At 46.8% G+C, this 20153-nt stretch overlaps 1 protein-coding gene across 1 annotated transcript in view; it reads right to left on the reverse strand.

Annotated features, from left to right (window-relative positions):
• LOC143785748 (cytochrome P450 2K4-like) overlaps window positions 1-20153 on the reverse strand; it is an 86927-nt gene that overhangs the window by 31178 nt on the left and 35596 nt on the right. The window contains exons 6-8 of the mRNA XM_077274839.1: window positions 9340-9481; window positions 5170-5357; window positions 4877-5018 (exon numbers count right to left, since the gene is read on the reverse strand). Coding sequence (XP_077130954.1) covers window positions 4877-5018; window positions 5170-5357; window positions 9340-9481 — 472 coding nt within the window. The remainder of the gene's footprint in view (window positions 1-4876; window positions 5019-5169; window positions 5358-9339; window positions 9482-20153) is intronic.

Raw genomic sequence — 20153 nt, forward strand, 5'->3', positions numbered from 1 at the left:
TCAAACATAGCGTTTGACAAGTGTGACCAACTTTTTACTATAGATGCAGCTTATGCCGCATCTATAGTAAAAGATAGAATGTTTAAAAATAATAAAAAAAATAAAAAAATGCTTATACTCACCCAGACATCTCCTCACCGGCGTCCGGCTCCTCTTCCTATAGCTGGTCTGTGCGCACAGGACCTTCCGTGACGTCACGGTCACGTGAGCGGTCACATGACCGCTCACGACCAATCACAGGACAGTGACGTCATCGGCAGGTCTTTCGCCGCACACCAGCTACAGGAACCGAACGGCAGCGTGCAGTGGAGGCGGGAAGACATCGAGGGTGAGTATAGGACTGTTTTTTATTTTAATTCTTATTTTTTGACCACTTATATGGTGCCCAGTGCGTGGAGGAGAGTCTCCTCTCCTCCACCCTGGGTACCAACCGCACATAATCTGCTTACTTCCCGCATGGTGGGCACAGCCCCGTGCGGGAAGTAAGCAGATCAATGGACCCCTAGGTGTGCGGAATCCCCTGCAATTCCGCATTTTAATGAACATGTTGCTTTTTTTTCCGCGATGCGATTTTTTCGCGGAAAAAAAGGCTACATTTGCACAAAAAATGCGGAATACACTTAAAATAATAGGAGGCATATGTAAGCGTTTTTTTCGCGTTTTTATCACGTTTTTATAGCGAAAAAACGCGAAAAAAACGCTAAAAATCCTGAACGTGTGCACATGGCCTAATAGTGACTGTGCATATGGTGTGTTAAGCTTTGTTTATTGATGTGTGCTGATATGCTAATAGTGCATTATATTCTGGAACCAGCTTGGTAACTTTGAAAGCAGAGAGGGAAAGACTGCAAAAAGAGATTGAACGGATCTCATCACCATTGTTTACCTTATCTTGATGTTGGTCTGAAGGACTCTGGGTAATTCTAAAAATAGCTTACAGGCCTCAGGTATAAGAGAGACTTCTTTTCTTCTGGTAAAAAACTCTTCAGGATCTTAGCCGAGGGTCTGTCGGACCCGGCTAAAGAACACTGGACTGTTCCCAGATATCTCCTTATGCTTGTCATTACCTCCTCTCTGTGTGCATACCATAGATGGAGTAGCGACCCTGGGAGCTCTGACATAGCATCTACCATTATCTCGGCGAGTCAGCGGAATGGTGAGGCCCTGTAATGTGCACCATCTTGGGGTAATTGCTGAGATTGCTCTGTTTGCTATTGTGTGTTGTGGTTCAATTAAGTATTGCCACACTGTTTAACCTTAACCCTGTATTGTCTGTGTAGTGTACTGCCCACAAAGAGATAGAGCCGGAGTTCAGTGGTATTAGCCATGGTCCATGCAGTCTTGCTAAAGACAGCCGGGCCAGCAGACGAGAGCACCCACTGACCCCGTTTCTCCACAAAGAATATTAAAATGCTTTTTTCTGGCTGTGTCTTTAATTTTTTTTAACACTTTCACTACTATAGGATTAATAATGGATAGACATCTTATTGACACCTCTCCATTATTAACCGGGCTTAATGTCACCTTACAATAGCAAGGTGACATTAACCCCTTATTATCCCATAATCCCACCGCTACAGGGGAGTGGGAAGAGAGGGGCTAAGTGCCGAAATTGGCACATCTTACAGATGCGCCACTTCTGGGGCGGCTGCGGGCTGGTATTTGTAGCTGGGGGGCCAATATCCATGGCCCCTCTATAGGCTATGAATATCAGCCCGCAGCTGTCTGCGTAGCCTTTCTGCTATAAAATATAGGGGGACCCCACGTCATTTTTTTGGGGGGTCCCCCTATTTTAATAGCCAGTAAAGGCTACGCAGACAGCTGCGGGCTGATATTCATAGCCTGGGAGGCACCATGGGTATTACCCCCTTCCCAGGCTACAAATTTTGGCCCCCGGCTGTCGGCTTTCCCCCTCAGGAGCCCACGTCATTTTTTTTTAACTGAAACATATTGTTCATTAACCCCTTTCTGCCAGCTGACGGAATAGTACATCAGCTGGCAGTATCCCCCGCTTTGAAGTGGGCTCCGGTGGTGAGCCCACTTCAAAACCACAACATGTCAGCTGTTTTCAATTAAAAAAAAAGAAACATTTACATGATCGCTAAACAGCATAGCGAGAAAAAAATCAAAAGCCAAAATTATGTTTTTTGGTCGCCACGACATTGCATTTAAAAGCAATAACGGGCGATCAAAAGAATGTATCTGCACAAAAGTGGTATCATTAAAAACGTCAGCTCGGCACTCAAAAAATTTGCCCCACCCAACCCGATATCTCAGAAAATATAGATGCTACGGGTATCGGAAAATGGCGCAATTATTTATTTATTTATTTTTTTAGCAAAGTTTGGAATTTTTTTTCACCACTTAGATAAAAAATAACCTACACATGTTTGATGTCTATGAACTCGTAATGACCTGGAGAATCATAATGGCAGGTCAGTTTAGGCTGTGTGCACACGTTGCAGATTTTGGTGCAGAATTCTCTGCACAAAATCTGCATCTCCTGGCAGAAAACGTAGCTGCGTTTTTGATGCGGTTTTGCGTGTTTTTTGCACGGTTTTTATGCATTTTTTGATGCAGTTTTTGGTGCGGTTTTTGCATGGTTTTGATGCAGCTTTTGCTGCAGTTTTTGCGTGGTTTTGATGCATTTTATGGTGCATTTTTTTGCGCGGCTTTGATGCAGTTTTTGGTGCGGTTTTTGCGCGGTTTTGATTCAGTTTTTGGTGCAGTTTTGATGCATTTTCGATGCAATTTTTGGTGCATTATTTGCACTGTTTTGATGCATTTTCTTGGTGCGGTTTTTGTGTGGTTTTAATTCAGTTTTTGGTGCAGTTTTGATGTGTTTTTGATGCAGTTTTTGTCCCAGTTTTTGGTGCGTTTTTTGCGCAGTTTTGATGCGTTTTTGATGTAATTTTTGGTGCGGGTTTTATGCAGTTTTTGGTGCATTCTTTGCGCGGTTTTGATGCAGTTGTTGGTGCTTTTTTTATTAGCTTTTTATGCAGTTTTTGGTGCGGTTTTTCTGCGTTTTTGTGTGTTTTTGTATGCGTTTTTGAAAGCTAAATAAAGATGTATTATTGAACAAGAAAAAAGATTTGTGATGTCATTATTGTCCAACAACCTCTTTTACATTTGTCCAACCCACACTCCATTACACACACAGATAGACAGATAGATGATTGATGAGATGGATAGATAGATCTACATATAGATAGATCTATAGATGCATACATCTATCTATTCATATATCTATAGATATATCTGGATTAGATATATTTATGGATAGATATATCTATTGAAAGATGTATGGCTAGCCTAGGGTCCGTGTCCACTGTCCGGTTTACATCCGGATTAGCTGCAGATTGGATGCTGCATACTTGTAGTCCCATCGGAAGATGCCTGCACACACACACCCCCAAAGACCCCCCCACAGTCCCGCACACACCCGCACAGCCCCGCCCACATCCACACAGCCCCACACACATCCGCACAGCCCCGCACACACCCGCACAGCCCCGCACATACCCGCACAGCCTCGCACACACCCTAACAGTCCCGCACACACCCGCACAGCCCCGCACACACCTGTACAGCCCTGCACGCACCCGCACAGCCTTGCACACACCCGAACAGTCCCGCACACACCCGCACACATCTTAACAGCCCGCAGACCCCACCCGCACACACATACACGCACACAGTCACCACCCACATTCCGCCCAAACACTTCCCTCCTCCCGACCTGCAGCGTTTCTCAGACCCACATTCGCAGCAAAACTGCAGATCTTTTTTACATCTGCGGTTTTGCTGCCGATGTGCCCAACTCAATGCAAGTCTATGGGTGCAGAAACGCTGCAGTTTCGCACAAAAGAAATGACATGCGGAAAAAAAAGCGGCGTTTTGGTGTGGCTTTTTCTGCAGCATGTCCACAACAAGTCTCCCATAGACTTACATTGGTTGTGCACTACACTGCGGATTTGATGCAATTCCGTGCGGCAAAAAATGCTGCGGATCTGCAATCAAATCCGCAACGTGTGCACACAGCCTTAGCATTTAGTGAACCTAGCAAAAAAGCCAAGCAAAAAACAAGTGTGGGATTGCACTTTTTTTGCAATTTCATCCCACTTTGAATTTTTTTCACATTTTCTGTTACACGACATGGTAAAACCAATGATGTCGTTCAAAAGTAGAACTTGTCCCTCAAAAGATAAGCCCTCACATGGCCATATTAATGGAAAAATTATGGCTCTGGAAAGAAGGGGAGCGATAAACGAAAACTCAAAAACGAAAAAAAGCTCCAGGGTTGAAGGGGTTTAGAAACATGGATATGGACATATCAATGGAAATAGATATAGAGAGAGATATAGATATATCTCTGTATGTATCTATCCATAACATATCTATCTATCTATCTATATCTATCTATCTATCTATCTATCTATGTGTAATCGAGTGTGGGTTAAACAAATGTAAAAGAGGAGGTTGGACAGAAATGACATCACAAATCTTTTTGAAGATAGAGGAGGGAGAGGAGGGAGGGGTTTGGGTGTGTTTTGGAGTGGGAGTGCTAGGTTTGGGCTTAGAGGCCAGTGCAATGCATCAAGGAACTTGTAGTATTAGAGCACAATAAGTCAGGAGAAAGGAAGTTGTCGATTAACCCCATGAGAGCTGGATCCAGCACTGAAGATGTGCTGCTACAGCATGATAAAAGGTAATATTGCTAAAATAAACACAGTGGATCTTTTCAGTAGCACATAATAGCAAGATTTATGAAAAATAAAAAGTGATAGTAGTGGACAACTTCTTTAAGGAGTGTTTTGTCAACTGAGTGACACACAAAATGATTTGATTTTTCATCTTAATCCTCCTCATTACTTACCTACTGAGAATGGCATAAATGCATCATGTCGGACAAATTTCCCATTTTCATCCAAGAAGTGATTAGGATTGAAATCATAGGGAGTTTTCCATTGAGTCTTGTCATAGAGAACTGATGTCAGGAATGGAATAACCTCTGTACCCTGTGAATAATAAGCACCAACTTTTTTTTATTATATACATTTAAAAAATGTGAGATAATTTGGATGGCTGTGAACCCCATAGCAGTCCCTTTTACTAATAGGTAAACGCTTACAGTACTTGAATAGAAGGACATTTTTTTTATAAACTCACTTTTGGGATTAGGTAACCCCGCAAATACACATCAGTTGGAGTTGAGTGCGGTGCATTCAATGGAACAATATTGCCAAACCTTTGTATTTCATGTATTACTGCATCAGTATAAGGCATTTTCTTTCGATCTTCAGCTGTCGGCAGCTGTCCAGGTTTGATATTCATTTTAATTTCCTCCTGTATCTTCTCTGAAAAGCAAAAGAAAACATATTTTATTGCATTTTGTACTAGCACAACACCAATGCATTTAACCTCTTGATGACATGCGCCGTACATGTACAGCACATGTCTGGTCTCCCTCTTTGATGTAGGCTCCAGTGCTCCTGTTAAATGCCGCTGTCAATCCCTGACAGCGCCATTTAACATGATTGAGCCAGAAATGCATCACTAATCCCGCCCATTGGTGCCCGTGGCACAAGACCACGGGTTGCCGATGGGTTGGTGTTACAACCCGAGGTCTGCAGCAGACCCTTGTAGTTGTTATTGCCAGATTGCTATGAGCACCTCCCACTAGTCGGCGCTCATGGCAAATGAGCATTTCTGCTACACAGAGCGATGGGATGATCACAGCTTCTAGTGTCCCATGGAGAACAGTAAAACAAAAATGTTTTTAAAAATATTAAAAAAATTTAAAAAATATAAAAGTTTAAATCATCACACATACAAAATAAAACATTTTATAAAAATTAAATGACACATATATTTGGTATCGCCAGATACATAATCACTCGATCTAATAAAAAAAATAAATAAATTAATCCGATCAGAAAACAGCGTAATCAGAAAAAAAGTCAAAACACCAGAATTACTTTTTTGGTCATCATCACAACATGGCATTAAAATGCAATAACGGGCGATCAAAACATTGTATCTACATCAAAATGGTGTCCATAAAAATGTCAGCTCGGCACACAAAAAATAAGCCATCATCCAGCCCCAGATCACAAAAAAAGAAGACGCTACGGGTCTCGGAAAATGACGCATCTTTTTTGTTACATAGTTACATAGTTATTAAGGTTGAAGGAAGGCTTTAAGTCCATCTAGTTCAACCCATAGCCTAACCTAACATGCCCTAACATGTTGATCCAGAGGAAGGCAAAAAAAAACCCATGTGTTAAGAATAAGCTCCATCATGGGGAAAAAAATTCCTTCCTGACTCCACATACGGCAATCAGACTAGTTCCCTGGATCAACGCCCTATCAAGGAATCTAGTGTATATACCCTGTAACATTATACTTTTCCAGAAAGGTATTCAGTAACCTCTTAAATTTAAGTAATGAATCACTCATTACAACATCATACGGCAGAGAGTTCCATAGTCTCACTGCTCTTACAGTAAAGAATCCGCGTCTGTTGTTATGCTTAAACCTTCTTTCCTCCAGACGTAGAGGATGCCCCCTTGTCACTGTCTCAGGTCTATGATTAAAAAGATCATCAGAAAGGTCTTTGTACTGTCCCCTCATATATTTATACATTAACATAAGATCACCCCTTAGCCTTCGCTTTTCCAAACCAAATAGCCCCAAGTGTAATAACCTATCTTGGTATTGCAGACCCCCCAGTCCTCTAATAACCTTGGTCGCTCTTCTCTGCACCCGCTCCAGTTCACCTATGTCTTTCTTATACACCGGAGACCAGAACTGTGCACAGTATTCTAAGTGTGGTCGCACTAGTGACTTGTATAGAGGTAAAATTATGTTCTCCTCATGAGCATCTATGCCTCTTTTAATGCATCCCATTATTTTATTTGCCTTTGTAGCAGCTGCCTGACACTGGCCACTGAATATGAGTTTGTCATCCACCCATACACCCAGGTCCTTTTCATTGACAGTTTTACCCAGAGTTTTAGAATTAAGCACATACTTATACATCTTATTACTTCTACCCAAGTGCATGACCTTACATTTATCCCCTTTAAAGCTCATTTGCCATTTATCAGCCCAAGCTTCTAGTTTACATAAATCATCCTGTAATATAAATTTGTCCTCCCCTGTATTGATTAGCCTGCAGAGTTTAGTGTCATCTGCAAATATTGAAATTCTACTCTGAATGCCCCCTACAAGGTCATTAATAAATATGTTAAAAAGAAGAGGGCCCAATACTGACCCCTGTGGTACCCCACTGCTAACCGCGACCCAGTCTGAGTGTGCTCCATTATTAACCATCCTTTGTTTCCTATCCCTGAGCCAGCTCTTAACCCACTTACACATATTTTCCCCTATCCCCATTATTCTCATTTTATGTATCAACCTTTTGTGTGGCACTTTACCAAAAGCTTTTGAAAAGTCCATATACACTACATCTACTGGGTTCCCTTGGTCCAGTCTGGAACTTACCTCTTCATAGAAGCTGATCAAATTAGTCTGACATGAACGGTCCCTAGTAAACCTGTGCTGATACTGGGTCATGAGGTTATTCCTCTTCAGATACTCCAGTATAGCATCCCTTAGAATGCCCTCCAGGATTTTACCCACAGTAGAGGTTAAGCTTACTGGCCTATAATTTCCGAGTTCAGTTTTTGTCCCCTTTTTGAATATTGGCACCACATTTTCTATACGCCAGTCCTGTGGTACAGACCCTGTTATTATGGACTCTTTAAAGATTAAAAAGAATGGTCTATCAATGACTGTACTTAATTCCTGCAGTACTCGGGGGTGTATCCCATCCGGGCCCGGAGATTTGTCAATTTTTGTGATTTTTAGACGCCGCTGTACTTCCTGCTGGGTTAAGCAGGTGACACTTAATGGGGAATTTTTGTTATCACTGATCATATTGGCTGCCATGGGATTTTCTTTTGTAAATACTGATGAAAAAAAGTCATTTAGCATATTGGCTTTTTCCTCATCCTCATCCACCATTTCACCCAGACTATTTTTAAGGGGGCCAACACTATCATTTTTTTGTTTCTTACTATTTATGTAGTTAAAGAATATTTTGGGGTTATTTTTGCTCTCTCTGGCAATGAGTCTCTCTGTCTCAATCTTTGCTGCCTTGATTTGCTTTTTACAGAATTTATTTAATTTTTTGTATTTATTTAATGCCTCCTCACTACCTACTTCCTTTAATTCTCTAAATGCTTTCTTTTTGTCCCTTATTGCGCCCCTTACAGCTCTATTTAGCCATATTGGTTTCCTCCTATTTCTAGTATGTTTATTCCCATACGGTATATACAAACTTTGCATTTTTTTCACCACATAGATTATAGACTTTTGTGATGACTTTTACAGGCTATCAGTCAGTGCTCGGGCATGATTACAGTTGCCGCACCGACTGCACCACTATGACTGAAAGGATGGGATCACACATGCGAGAAATACGGCCGAGTCTCGCATGTTAATACCCGACACTGCCGCCGGCACTCCATGTATTGCTATGTGGCCGCACGCTCCACTCCCGAGTGTCGCCGGCAGTGCCGGGTATTAACATGCGAGATTCAGCCATATTTCTCGCACGTGTGGTCCAGGGCAAAGCCAGAGGCTGCCAAAAGGAATAAAGTTAATTTCCTCCCAGTAGCTGAGCTTTCAGTGCAGTAGCCAGTCAGCTTTGGAATGTTATTAACCTGGAGATTAAGAGATTAACCTTATATCTGCATGTTAATAGTGTTTGGGAACATTACAGGTTATTTTTAAATGAAGCTGAGATCAAGCATGGGGACTGCCCCTCCATTCATTCTCTATTGGACTGCTGGAGACTACATAAAGAATTCCTGGTATACTCCTTCATATAGCAAAGTTCTGACGCTTGAAGAGACTAAAACTTGGATTTTTATTGGCTATGAAAAAAGGTATTTTAGGAGAAATCTAAATGTCACACTCTGCCAAAAATCACATGTCCCCCCTGACTAGGGTGGGTGGCAACATTATTCTAGAACATTAGAAAATATAAAACATGCAATAAATGCCAAAATATATACTAGAATGACTTCAACTTAATTGATAATTTGCACATACAATTATAGTAAAATTGCATTTAAAAATTGACTTCTACAGGGGAGGTCATCAAAAAGATGTCCAATGTCCAGGTATATGGAATGTCATGCAAAAGTGAATAAATAGCTGAAAATCTGGGGAAAGTGGTAGCCTTCAGAAAGAGGTGATTTGGTGGTCTTTAGAGACCTTTGCTGTTCACCTACAGTCTTATATAACTTTTAAAAATATATCAAGAATTACTTTGAATCTCTGGATACTTCATCATCAATAAAATTCCCCAGCGGATTGTTGTAGATGTAGTTTCAGTTCCAGCACCGAAGAGATCCAGGGCGGAACCAAGTAGATTTTCTTCATTAAAATATGTTTGAGCTTTGGTTGTTTCCTAAAAATACATAACACAAATATTCCCCATGTTACTATAATCATCTGGCTCCAAGTGAATTATAACCATCTGCTGTTTCTTATAAGGTAGGCACCCTCCCCTTTTGCTTAACTTTTTTTTAACCTTAAATAATATGTTTGTCACAGTGATGTTTTTATTATTATAGCTGCCTGAATTTGAAGTATTAGGGCTCATACCTAGTGTTGAGCATTCCGATACCGCAAGTATCGGGTATCGGCCGATACTTAGCGGTATCGGAATTCCGATACCGAGATCCGATACTTGCCGCGTATCGGATACCGGAATCGGAAGTTCCCAGATTCAAACTGCACAAATTCAGCCAATGAGAATGATTCCAAGTGTGGGCACATCCTGTTCAGCATGGAGGGCATGAAACTACTGGCAAGGCTGTGATTGGCTGCTGAAATGATGTCATGATGCAGTTTAAAAGTCGCTGGCGCCATTTTGCGATCACTCTGCTGTGAATTCAGTTAGTGACAGGACGCTGTTTGCTGACTGAGGGCCAGTTTAGAGATAGCGATTTGCTTCTTTGTGCTTTTCAAAGGCTAATTTAGCAACCACTGTGTTCACCTACTATTCACCTTGCTTTTGCCTTGTAGCGCTGTTTTCACAGCGATCTGCAAGGTCTGTGTGTGTGTGTGTGTGTGTGTGTGTGTGTGTGAGTGCAGCCCACTTTCTAGTCTGAGTGCAGCCATAGGCCATCCATAGCTGATTGTATTCAGTTCAGGGAGGGTGGTTCATTGCCTCATACTGTTGTTTTTTTTTTTTTTTTTCAAGTAGTGTAGTCTGCTGCTCATTTTTTCAAAAAATTCTTATTAGTGTCTTTCCACCCGTCTCCAGCTAACTTGTGGAAAAACACTACATAGGATAAAGTAGAGGAGGGTTTTTGGGCCTTGCAGCGCCGTTTACGGCTGTCTGCACGGTCTCCGTGTGACTGCAGCTCGCCCTGTAGTCTGTGAGCAGCCATAGCCTGGTTGTCTCCAGCTCAGGGTTCTTCACTGCGTCATACCATAAAATCAATTTTCCTTTTGTTTTAAGTAGTGCAGGCTGCTGCACATTTTTTAAAAAAATTCCTATTAGTGTCTTTCCACCCGTCTCCAGCTAACTTGTGGAAAAACACTAGATAGGATAACGTAGAGGAGGGTTTTTGGGCCTTGCAGCGCCGTTTACAGCTGTCTGCACAGTCTCCGTGTGACTGCAGCTCGCCCTGTAGTCTGTGAGCAGCCATAGCCTGGTTGTCTCCAGCTCAGGGTTCTTCACTGCGTCATACCGTAAAATCAATTTTCCTTTTGTTTTAAGTAGTGCAGGCTGCTGCACATTTTTTCAAAAAATTCCTATTAGTGTCTTTCCACCCGTCTCCAGCTAACTTGTGGAAAAACACTACATAGGATAACGTAGAGGAGGGTTTTTGGGCCTTGCAGCGCCGTTTACGGCTGTCTGCACGGTCTCCGTGTGACTGCAGCTCGCCCTGTAGTCTGTGAGCAGCCATAGCCTGGTTGTCTCCAGCTCAGGGTTCTTCACTGCGTCATACCGTAAAATCAATTTTCCTTTTGTTTTAAGTAGTGCAGGCTGCTGCACATTTTTTCAAAAAATTCCTATTAGTGTCTTTCCACCCGTCTCCAGCTAACTTGTGGAAAAACACTACATACGATAACGTAGAGGAGGGTTTTTGGGCCTTGCAGCGCCGTTTACGGCTGTCTGCACGGTCTCCGTGTGACTGCAGCTCTCTCTGTTGTCAGTTCAGTCCCCAAAAAATAAATAAATAATAAAGTTCACCAAACACACCAGTGACACCACTTAACATTTGTGTAGGCCACATTAGCTCATATTAAAGTCTAGTCCACACTTTATAAAATTAGTGTTTCTTATACCTGTTAGGAGTTGTTCAGGAATAAGCACACAAAGCCGTTAGTACTTTTCTGCTTATCTTTATCAGTCAACCAAGATGAAGAAGGCAGTGAGTAAGGCACGTGGGCGTGGGCGCGGAGCAGGGAGAGGACGCGGGGATTCTGTGCCTGCTGCGGGCACCGGTGACTCATCAGCACCCACTTTCACCAGGGAACAGTCCTTCCAGCTTTGTTGCAGAGCGCCATACACCGCTGCTGCGTGAAGAACAAATTGAAGCTGTTGTCGGATGGATGGCAGCTAATGCATCAACTTCAATTAGTGCCACATCCTCTCAGACACAGAGCACTGGAGAGCAGCCATCTGTCTCTTCACCACCTGCCAAATTGCCCAGGCAGACAGAGAGCCCAGGACAGGAGCCGTCTCTACTTCTGTTCTCTGAATCTCTTGGCTTGGAAACAGGGGGCCAGCCAAGCAGCATTGGAGAAATGGAAGAAGAGGCAGGGTGCAGTGATGCCCAACAGCTTTTTCTCTCTTCCTCTGAAGAGGCGGGTGGGCCAGTGCTTCCGGTCACCACATCGCAGGCCGCATCCGCTGATGATGACACTCAAGTGCCACTTTCTGGTGCGTGCTCTGCTGCTGAGACTACCCAGGAGGAGCAGTTGGGGGCAGAGGGTAGTGTAGATGATGAGGTCCTTGACCCATCTTGGCGTGAGGGACAGGAAGGTGGTGGGAGCAGCTCTGAGGAAGAGATTCCCCGTACGGCCCAAAGAGGGAGAGGGAGGGGGAAGACTGCGGATCCTGCAGCCTCCGCTTTGGCACCCGTTAGGAGCATGTCTCTTCCAAAAGCCAAAAAGGGTGCTCCCAAGACTTGCAGTGCCTGGTCCTTTTTTGACACAGTTGCAGATGACATTTGCTATGTCAAATGCAAGGTGTGTCATCACAAAGTAAAAAGAGGTCGAAATGTCAACAACCTCAATACCTCCAACATGTGGAAACATGTGCGCAACAGGCACGCGGCGGAGTTAGAAAAACACACTGAAGAGCTAGGCCAAACAACAGCGGCAGCTACCACCTCTTCAGCTCGTGTTGCCTCTTCCTCCAGCTCACACGCAGCTGGTTCGGCTTCCTCCCAGGATCGCCGTGGAAGAACCTCTGGCCCTGTTGTCCAGAGACCCGCTGTAATTCCACCCGCAGCACCACGTTCCCAGTCATCCACACACTCCCAGCCCAGTCTACAGCCATCGGTAGTACAGGCATGGGAGAAAAGGCGGCCTTTCTCATCAAACCACCCACGAGCACAGGCTCTGACTGCAGGCATTGCCAAACTTCTGTCACTGGAAATGCTGTCATTCAGGCTGGTGGAGACTGACAGCTTCTGTGACTTGATGTCATTGGCAGTCCCACAGTACAATGTGCCCAGTCGCTTTTACTTCAGCAGGCAAGCCGTCCCTGCCCTGCACAAGCATGTGGAGGGACACATAAAACACGTGCTACTGAATGCCGTCAGTAGCAAGGTCCACCTCACCACCGATGCGTGGACCAGTCAACGTGGACAGGGGCGATACCTTTCCCTCACTGCCCATTGGGTTAATGTTGTTGAGCCGGGTACAGATCGTGCGAGTGGCGCAGGACGTGTCCTGCCCACTCCAAGGATTGCAGGAATCCATTCTGTACGCATTGACTCCTCCTCTTACACCAGTTCCTCAGAATCATCGCTGCAGGAGCCGTCACAGTCCACCTCCACATGGACCCGTGATGAACGTTTACCTGTTACGACCGACATGAGCACAGCCGTGGCCAAACGTCAACAGGCCGTCTTGAAATTAATTTCTTTGGGGAATCGAAGCCACACAGCGCAGGAGCTCTGGAATGCCATCAAGCAGGAGAGCGATGTGTGGTTTGTGCCAGCGAATCTCCAGCCAGGCATGGTAGTGTGTGATAATGGCCGAAATCTGGTGGCAGCTCTGGGCCTCGGCAACCTCACTCACATCCCATGTCTGGCACATGTGCTCAATTTGGTCGTGCAGAGTTTTTTGAGGGACTATCCGGATCTTGATGCACTGCTGCACAAGGTCCGCCTAGAGTGTGCTCACTTGCGGCGTTCCAGCACGGCAAAAGCGCGCATTGCGGCTCTGCAGCGCCAACACCACCTGCCGGAACATCACATCATATGTGACCTACCTACCAGGTGGAATTCCACGTTACATATGTTGGAGCGGTTGTGTGAGCAGCAGCAAGCTGTAATTGAGTACCAGCTGCATCAGGCGCAAAGAAGTCGCACTCCGCGCCGTTCAGACTTCACAACCACAGAGTGGGCCACTATGAATGACGTCTGCCAGGTTTTGCGTCCCTTCGATTATTCCACGCGGATGGTGAGTGCAGATGATGCACTAGTCAGCATGACTGTCCCCCTTATCTGCCTGCTTGAAAAATCACTGCAAGCGCTAAGGGATGATGTTGTGGAAGAGGTGGAGGATGAGGATTCACCATTTCCATCATCTTCTGGACAGTCAGCGCCACGTGGTTCCTCACAATCGCGTAGGCAGGGGACAGTTTGTGAGGAGGATGAGGAGGAGTCAATGGAGGAGGAAGACATCCGTCCAGAGGAGGGAGTTACACAATTGTCCAGTACTCAGTGTGTACAGCGAGGGTGGGGTGATGACGAGCGGGCAGAGATCACGCCTCCAGCAGGGGACAGTGTTTCTTGGGCAGTTGGCAGTCTGCAACACATGGTGGATTACATGCTGCAGTGCCTGAGAAACGACCGCCGCATCGCCCACATTCTCAACATGTCTGAATATTGGGTGTTCACCCTCCTCGATCCTCGCTACCGGGACAACGTAGAAAGCCTCATCACACCGTTGAACCGGGAGCAAAAAATGCGGGAGTACCAAGACACACTGGTGAATTCCATCATCTTCTCCATTCCAAGTGAGAGAAGTGCTGCTAGTGCATTACAAAGCAGCTCAGTGTGTCCAGGCAGTGGTGGAGGCTCTGCACAAAGAGGGAGCAGAAGCAGTGCCTCTGCCCAAGGCAAGAGCAGTATGGCCCAACTGTGGCACAGTTTTCTGTGCCCGCCACAAAAGTCAACACCATCACAGACGGATCCAGTCAGCAGGAGGCAACGGTTCCGTCAGATGGTGACAGACTACATGTCTTGCCCTCTTGCTGTACTCCCAGACGGCTGTTCCCCTTTCAAGTTTTGGGTCTCAAAGCTGGATACATGGCCAGAGCTAAGCCAGTATGCATTGGAGGTGCTGGCTTGCCCTGCGGCTAGTGTATTATCGGAACGCGTCTTTAGTGCTGCAGGTGGTGTACTAACTTACCGTCGCATGCGACTATCCTCCGATAACGTTGACCGGCTTACTTTCCTGAAAATGAACAAGGCCTGGATCTCGCAGGAATTTGCCACTCCTCTTCCTGATTAAATAATTAGGTGACTGTCTACGTTATCCAGGTCTCCTGTTGTGTTCATCTTTCTACCACCTGAACTTAAATTCCTGGGCTCCAACACCGCCAGTTGAGGCTCAGAAGTGCCGTCTGCACAGTCAAAACATACGACCCAGTGTTATTGGGTTTCAGTAACGTCAGCTGATCCCCAGCTGTGTAGCCGGCAATGTGTCCTGCGACCGCCACGCTGACACAACAACTGAAATGTAAGGGAACCTGTCCCCCCCCCTAAGGCGTTTGTTACTGAAAGAGCCACCTTGTGCAGCAGTAATGCTGCACAAGGAAAAGGTAGCTATTTTTGTTTAGCTCCTTGCACACGCAGAACTTAACACTTATAAAATGCGTCCACTGATACCGTAAAACCGTCCCGGAGGTGGGACTTTCCTTCGTAATATGATGCAGCACAGCTGTCATTCCTACCCCCTTGGCGCCGTGCCCCGGCTCCTCAGCGTTGTTTGAATCTGTCCCGGAGCCTGCGCTGTTATGTTATCCCTTGGCCAGGCACACTTAGCGCTGCCCATCTTCTGACATCAATTGGTGTCAGGCTGGCTGCGCCTGTGCGGCCGCGCTGGCCGAGAGCCCGCCTCGCATTGTCTTCTGATTTCATCCCACTAGGGGCCTGAGATCCATGGACATGCGCAGTGCATATCTGAACCTCCGCCTCTCACTCATCTCCCTACGCCTTCTTCAGACTGTGCGCCGTCAGCTGATCCCTAATAGCATGCCACGGCCGTGACGCCGCACAGTCTGAAGAAGCCGTAGGGAGGGGAGTGAGAGGCGAGGATATGCACTGTGCATGGCCACGGATCCCAGGCCCACGGTGGGATTACATTAGACGACACTGCGAGGCGGGATCTCGTCCAGCGTGGCCGCGCAGGCACAGCCAGCCTGACACCAAATGATGTCAGAAGATGGGCAGCGCTAAGTGTGCCTGGCCAAGGTATAACATAACAGTGCAGGCTCCGGGACAGATTCAAACAACGCTGAGGAGCCGGGGCATGGAGCCAAGGGTGTAGGAATGACAGCTGTGCTGCGTCATATTACAAAGGAAAGTCCCACCTCCGGGACGGTCTCACGGTTTCAGGGGACACATTTTATAAGTGTTTAGTTCTGTGTTTGCAAGGAGCATAATGAAAAGAGCCACCTTTTCCTTTTGCATCTTTTGTGCTGCAAAAGCTGGCTCTTTCAGCTACAAACGCCTTGGGTGGGGGGGTTAAAGGTTCCCTTTCGACTTTCTCCAATCAGGCTTCGGCCTACATTGTGTTCCTCTGCTTCTCCTGCTGTCCCTGGGCTACAACACCTCTAGTTGTTGCCTGGTAGTGCTGTATGCACAGTCCCAACAGTCCCTCCTCTGTTATTGGGGTTCAGTAACGTCAGCTGTTCCCCTGCTGTGTGTGTGGCCATCCCTCCTATCTCCTCCACCTCCTCCTCCTCCTCCTGTCCCTGGGCTCCAACACCGCTAGTTGCTGTCCAGAAGTGCTGTACGCACAGTCAACAGTCACTCCTCTGTTATTGGGGTTCAGTAACGTCAGCTGTTCCCCTGCTGTGTGTGTGGCAATCCCTCCTATCTCCTCCACCTCCTCCTCCTCCTCCTGTCCCTGGGCTCCAACACCGCTAGTTGTTGCCTGGTAGTGCTGTACGCACAGTCCCAACAGTCCCTCCTCTGTTATTGGGGTTCAGTAACGTCAGCTGTTCCCCAGCTGTGTGTGTGGCAATCCCTCCTATCTCCTCCACCTCCTGCTCCTCCTCCTGTCCCTGGGCTCCAACACCGCTAGTTGCTGTCCAGAAGTGCTGTACGCACAGTCAACAGTCCCTCCTCTGTTATTGGGGATCAGTAACGTCAGCTGTTCCCCTGCTGTGTGTGTGGCAATCCCTCCTATCTCCTCCACCTCCTCCTCCTCCTCCTGTCCCTGGGCTCCAACACCGCTAGTTGCTGTCCAGAAGTGCTGTACGCACAGTCAACAGTCACTCCTCTGTTATTGGGGTTCAGTAACGTCAGCTGTTCCCCTGCTGTGTGTGTGGCAATCCCTCCTATCTCCCCCACCTCCTCCTCCTCCTCCTGTCCCTGGGCTCCAACACCGCTAGTTGTTGCCTGGTAGTGCTGTACGCACAGTCCCAACAGTCCCTCTGTTATTGGGGTTCAGTAACGTCAGCTGTTCCCCAGCTGTGTGTGTGGCAATCCCTCCTATCTCCTCCACCTCCTCCTCCTCCTCCTGTCCCTGGGCTCCAACACCGCTAGTTGCTGTCCAGAAGTGCTGTACGCACAGTCAACAGTCCCTCCTCTGTTATTGGGGTTCAGTAACGTCAGCTGTTCCCCTGCTGTGTGTGTGGCAGTCCCTCCTATCTCCTCCACCTCCTCCTCCTCCTCCTGTCCCTGGGCTCCAACACCGCTAGTTGTTGCCTGGTAGTGCTGTACGCACAGTCCCAACAGTCCCTCCTCTGTTATTGGGGTTCAGTAACGTCAGCTGTTCCCCTGCTGTGTGTGTGGCAATCCCTCCTATCTCCTCCACCTCCTCCTCCTCCTCCTGTCCCTGGGCTCCAACACCGCTAGTTGTTGCCTGGTAGTGCTGTATGCACAGTCCCAACAGTCCCTCCTCTGTTATTGGGGTTCAGTAACCTCAGCTGTTCCCCTGCTGTGTGTGTGGCAATCCCTCCTATCTCCCCCACCTCCTCCTCCTCCTCCTGTCCCTGGGCTCCAACACCGCTAGTTGCTGTCCAGAAGTGCTGTCCGCACAGAGCCAAACACCTCGCCAATGTGTTAGTGGGGTTCAGCACCGCCAGCTGTTCCCCTGCTGTGTATACGGCAACGTGTACTGCGACCGCCATGCAGGCACAACAAGTTAAATTTAAGGGAACCTGTCTCCCCCCCCCCAGGCGTTTGTTACTGAAGGAGCCACCTTGTGCAGCAGTAATGATGCAAAGGGAAAAAGTGCCTCTTTTCGTGGTGCTCCTTGCACATGCTGAATCTAACACTTATGAAATGTGTCCCCTCCTACCGTGATACCTGTTATGGTTCTCAATGGCAAGAGAACATAGCCCAGCAAACATAAGTACTAGCTCTTGGAAGGATGGAAACTAAACTGACCATGAACTAAACCTGCCGCACAACTAACAGTAGCCGGGTAGCATTGCCTACGTTTTTTATCCCTAGACGCCCAGCGCCGGCCGGAGGACTAACTAATCCTGGCAGAGGAAAATATAGTCCTGGCTCACCTCTAGAGAAGTTTCCCCGATAGGCAGACAGAGGCCCCCACATATATTGGCGGTGATTTTAGATGAAATGACAAACGTAGTATGAAAATAGGTTTAGCAAAATTGAGGTCCGCTTACTAGATAGCAGGAAGACAGAAAGGGCACTTTCATGGTCAGCTGAAAACCCTATCAAAATACCATCCTGAAATTACTTTAAGACTCTAGTATTAACTCATAACATCAGAGTGGCAATTTCAGATCACAAGAGCTTTCCAGACACAGAAACGAAACTACAGCAGTGAACTGGAACAAAATGCAAAAACAAACGAGGACTAAAGTCCAACTTAGCTGGGAGTTGTCTAGCAGCAGGAACATGCACAGAAAGGCTTCTGATTACAATGTTGACCGGCATGGAAGTGACAGAGGAGCAAGGTTAAATAGCGACTCCCACATCCTGATGGAAACAGGTGAACAGAGGGGATGATGCACACCAGTTCAATTCCACCAGTGGCCACCGGGGGAGCCCAAAATCCAATTTCACAACAGTACCCCCCCCTCAAGGAGGGGGCACCGAACCCTCACCAGAACCACCAGGGCGATCAGGATGAGCCCTATGAAAGGCACGGACCAGATCGGAGGCATGAACATCAGAGGCAGTCACCCAAGAATTATCCTCCTGACCGTATCCCTTCCATTTGACCAGATACTGGAGTTTCCGTCTGGAAACACGGGAGTCCAAGATTTTTTCCACAACGTACTCCAACTCGCCCTCAACCAACACCGGAGCAGGAGGCTCAACGGAAGGCACAACCGGTACCTCATACCTGCGCAACAATGACCGATGAAAAACATTATGAATAGAAAAAGATGCAGGGAGGTCCAAACGGAAGGACACAGGGTTAAGAATCTCCAATATCTTGTACGGGCCGATGAACCGAGGCTTAAACTTAGGAGAAGAAACCCTCATAGGGACAAAACGAGAAGACAACCACACCAAGTCCCCGACACAAAGCCGAGGACCAACCCGACGCCGGCGGTTGGCAAAAAGCTGAGTCTTCTCCTGGGACAACTTCAAATTGTCCACCACCTGCCCCCAAATCTGATGCAACCTCTCCACCACAGCATCCACTCCAGGACAATCCGAAGATTCCACCTGACCAGAAGAAAATCGAGGATGAAACCCCGAATTACAGAAAAAAGGAGACACCAAGGTGGCAGAGCTGGCCCGATTATTGAGGGCAAACTCCGCTAAAGGCAAAAAAGCAACCCAATCATCCTGATCTGCAGACACAAAACACCTCAAATATGTCTCCAAGGTCTGATTCGTCCGCTCGGTCTGGCCATTAGTCTGAGGATGGAAAGCAGACGAGAAAGACAAATCTATGCCCATCCTAGCACAGAATGCTCGCCAAAATCTAGACACGAATTGGGTTCCTCTGTCAGAAACGATATTCTCCGGAATACCATGCAAACGGACCACATTTTGAAAAAACAGAGGAACCAACTCGGAAGAAGAAGGCAACTTAGGCAGGGGAACCAAATGGACCATCTTAGAGAAACGGTCACACACCACCCAGATGACAGACATCTTCTGAGAAACAGGAAGATCCGAAATAAAATCCATCGAGATGTGCGTCCAGGGCCTCTTCGGGATAGGCAAGGGCAACAACAATCCACTAGCCCGAGAACAACAAGGCTTGGCCCGAGCACAAACGTCACAAGACTGCACAAAGCCTCGCACATCTCGAGACAGGGAAGGCCACCAGAAGGACCTTGCCACCAAATCCCTGGTACCAAAGATTCCAGGATGACCTGTCAACGCAGAAGAATGAACCTCAGAAATGACTTTACTGGTCCAATCATCAGGAACAAACAGTCTACCAGGTGGGCAACGATCAGGTCTATCCGCCTGAAACTCCTGCAAGGCCCGCCGCAGGTCTGGAGAAACGGCAGACAATATCACTCCATCCTTAAGGATACCTGTAGGTTCAGAGTTACCAGGGGAGTCAGGCTCAAAACTCCTAGAAAGGGCATCCGCCTTAACATTCTTAGAACCCGGCAGGTAGGACACCACAAAATTAAACCGAGAGAAAAACAACGACCAGCGCGCCTGTCTAGGATTCAGGCGTCTGGCGGACTCAAGATAAATTAGATTTTTGTG

This window comes from Ranitomeya variabilis, chromosome 7 (assembly GCF_051348905.1).
Source record: "Ranitomeya variabilis isolate aRanVar5 chromosome 7, aRanVar5.hap1, whole genome shotgun sequence".
NCBI classification, from domain to species: domain Eukaryota; kingdom Metazoa; phylum Chordata; class Amphibia; order Anura; family Dendrobatidae; genus Ranitomeya; species Ranitomeya variabilis.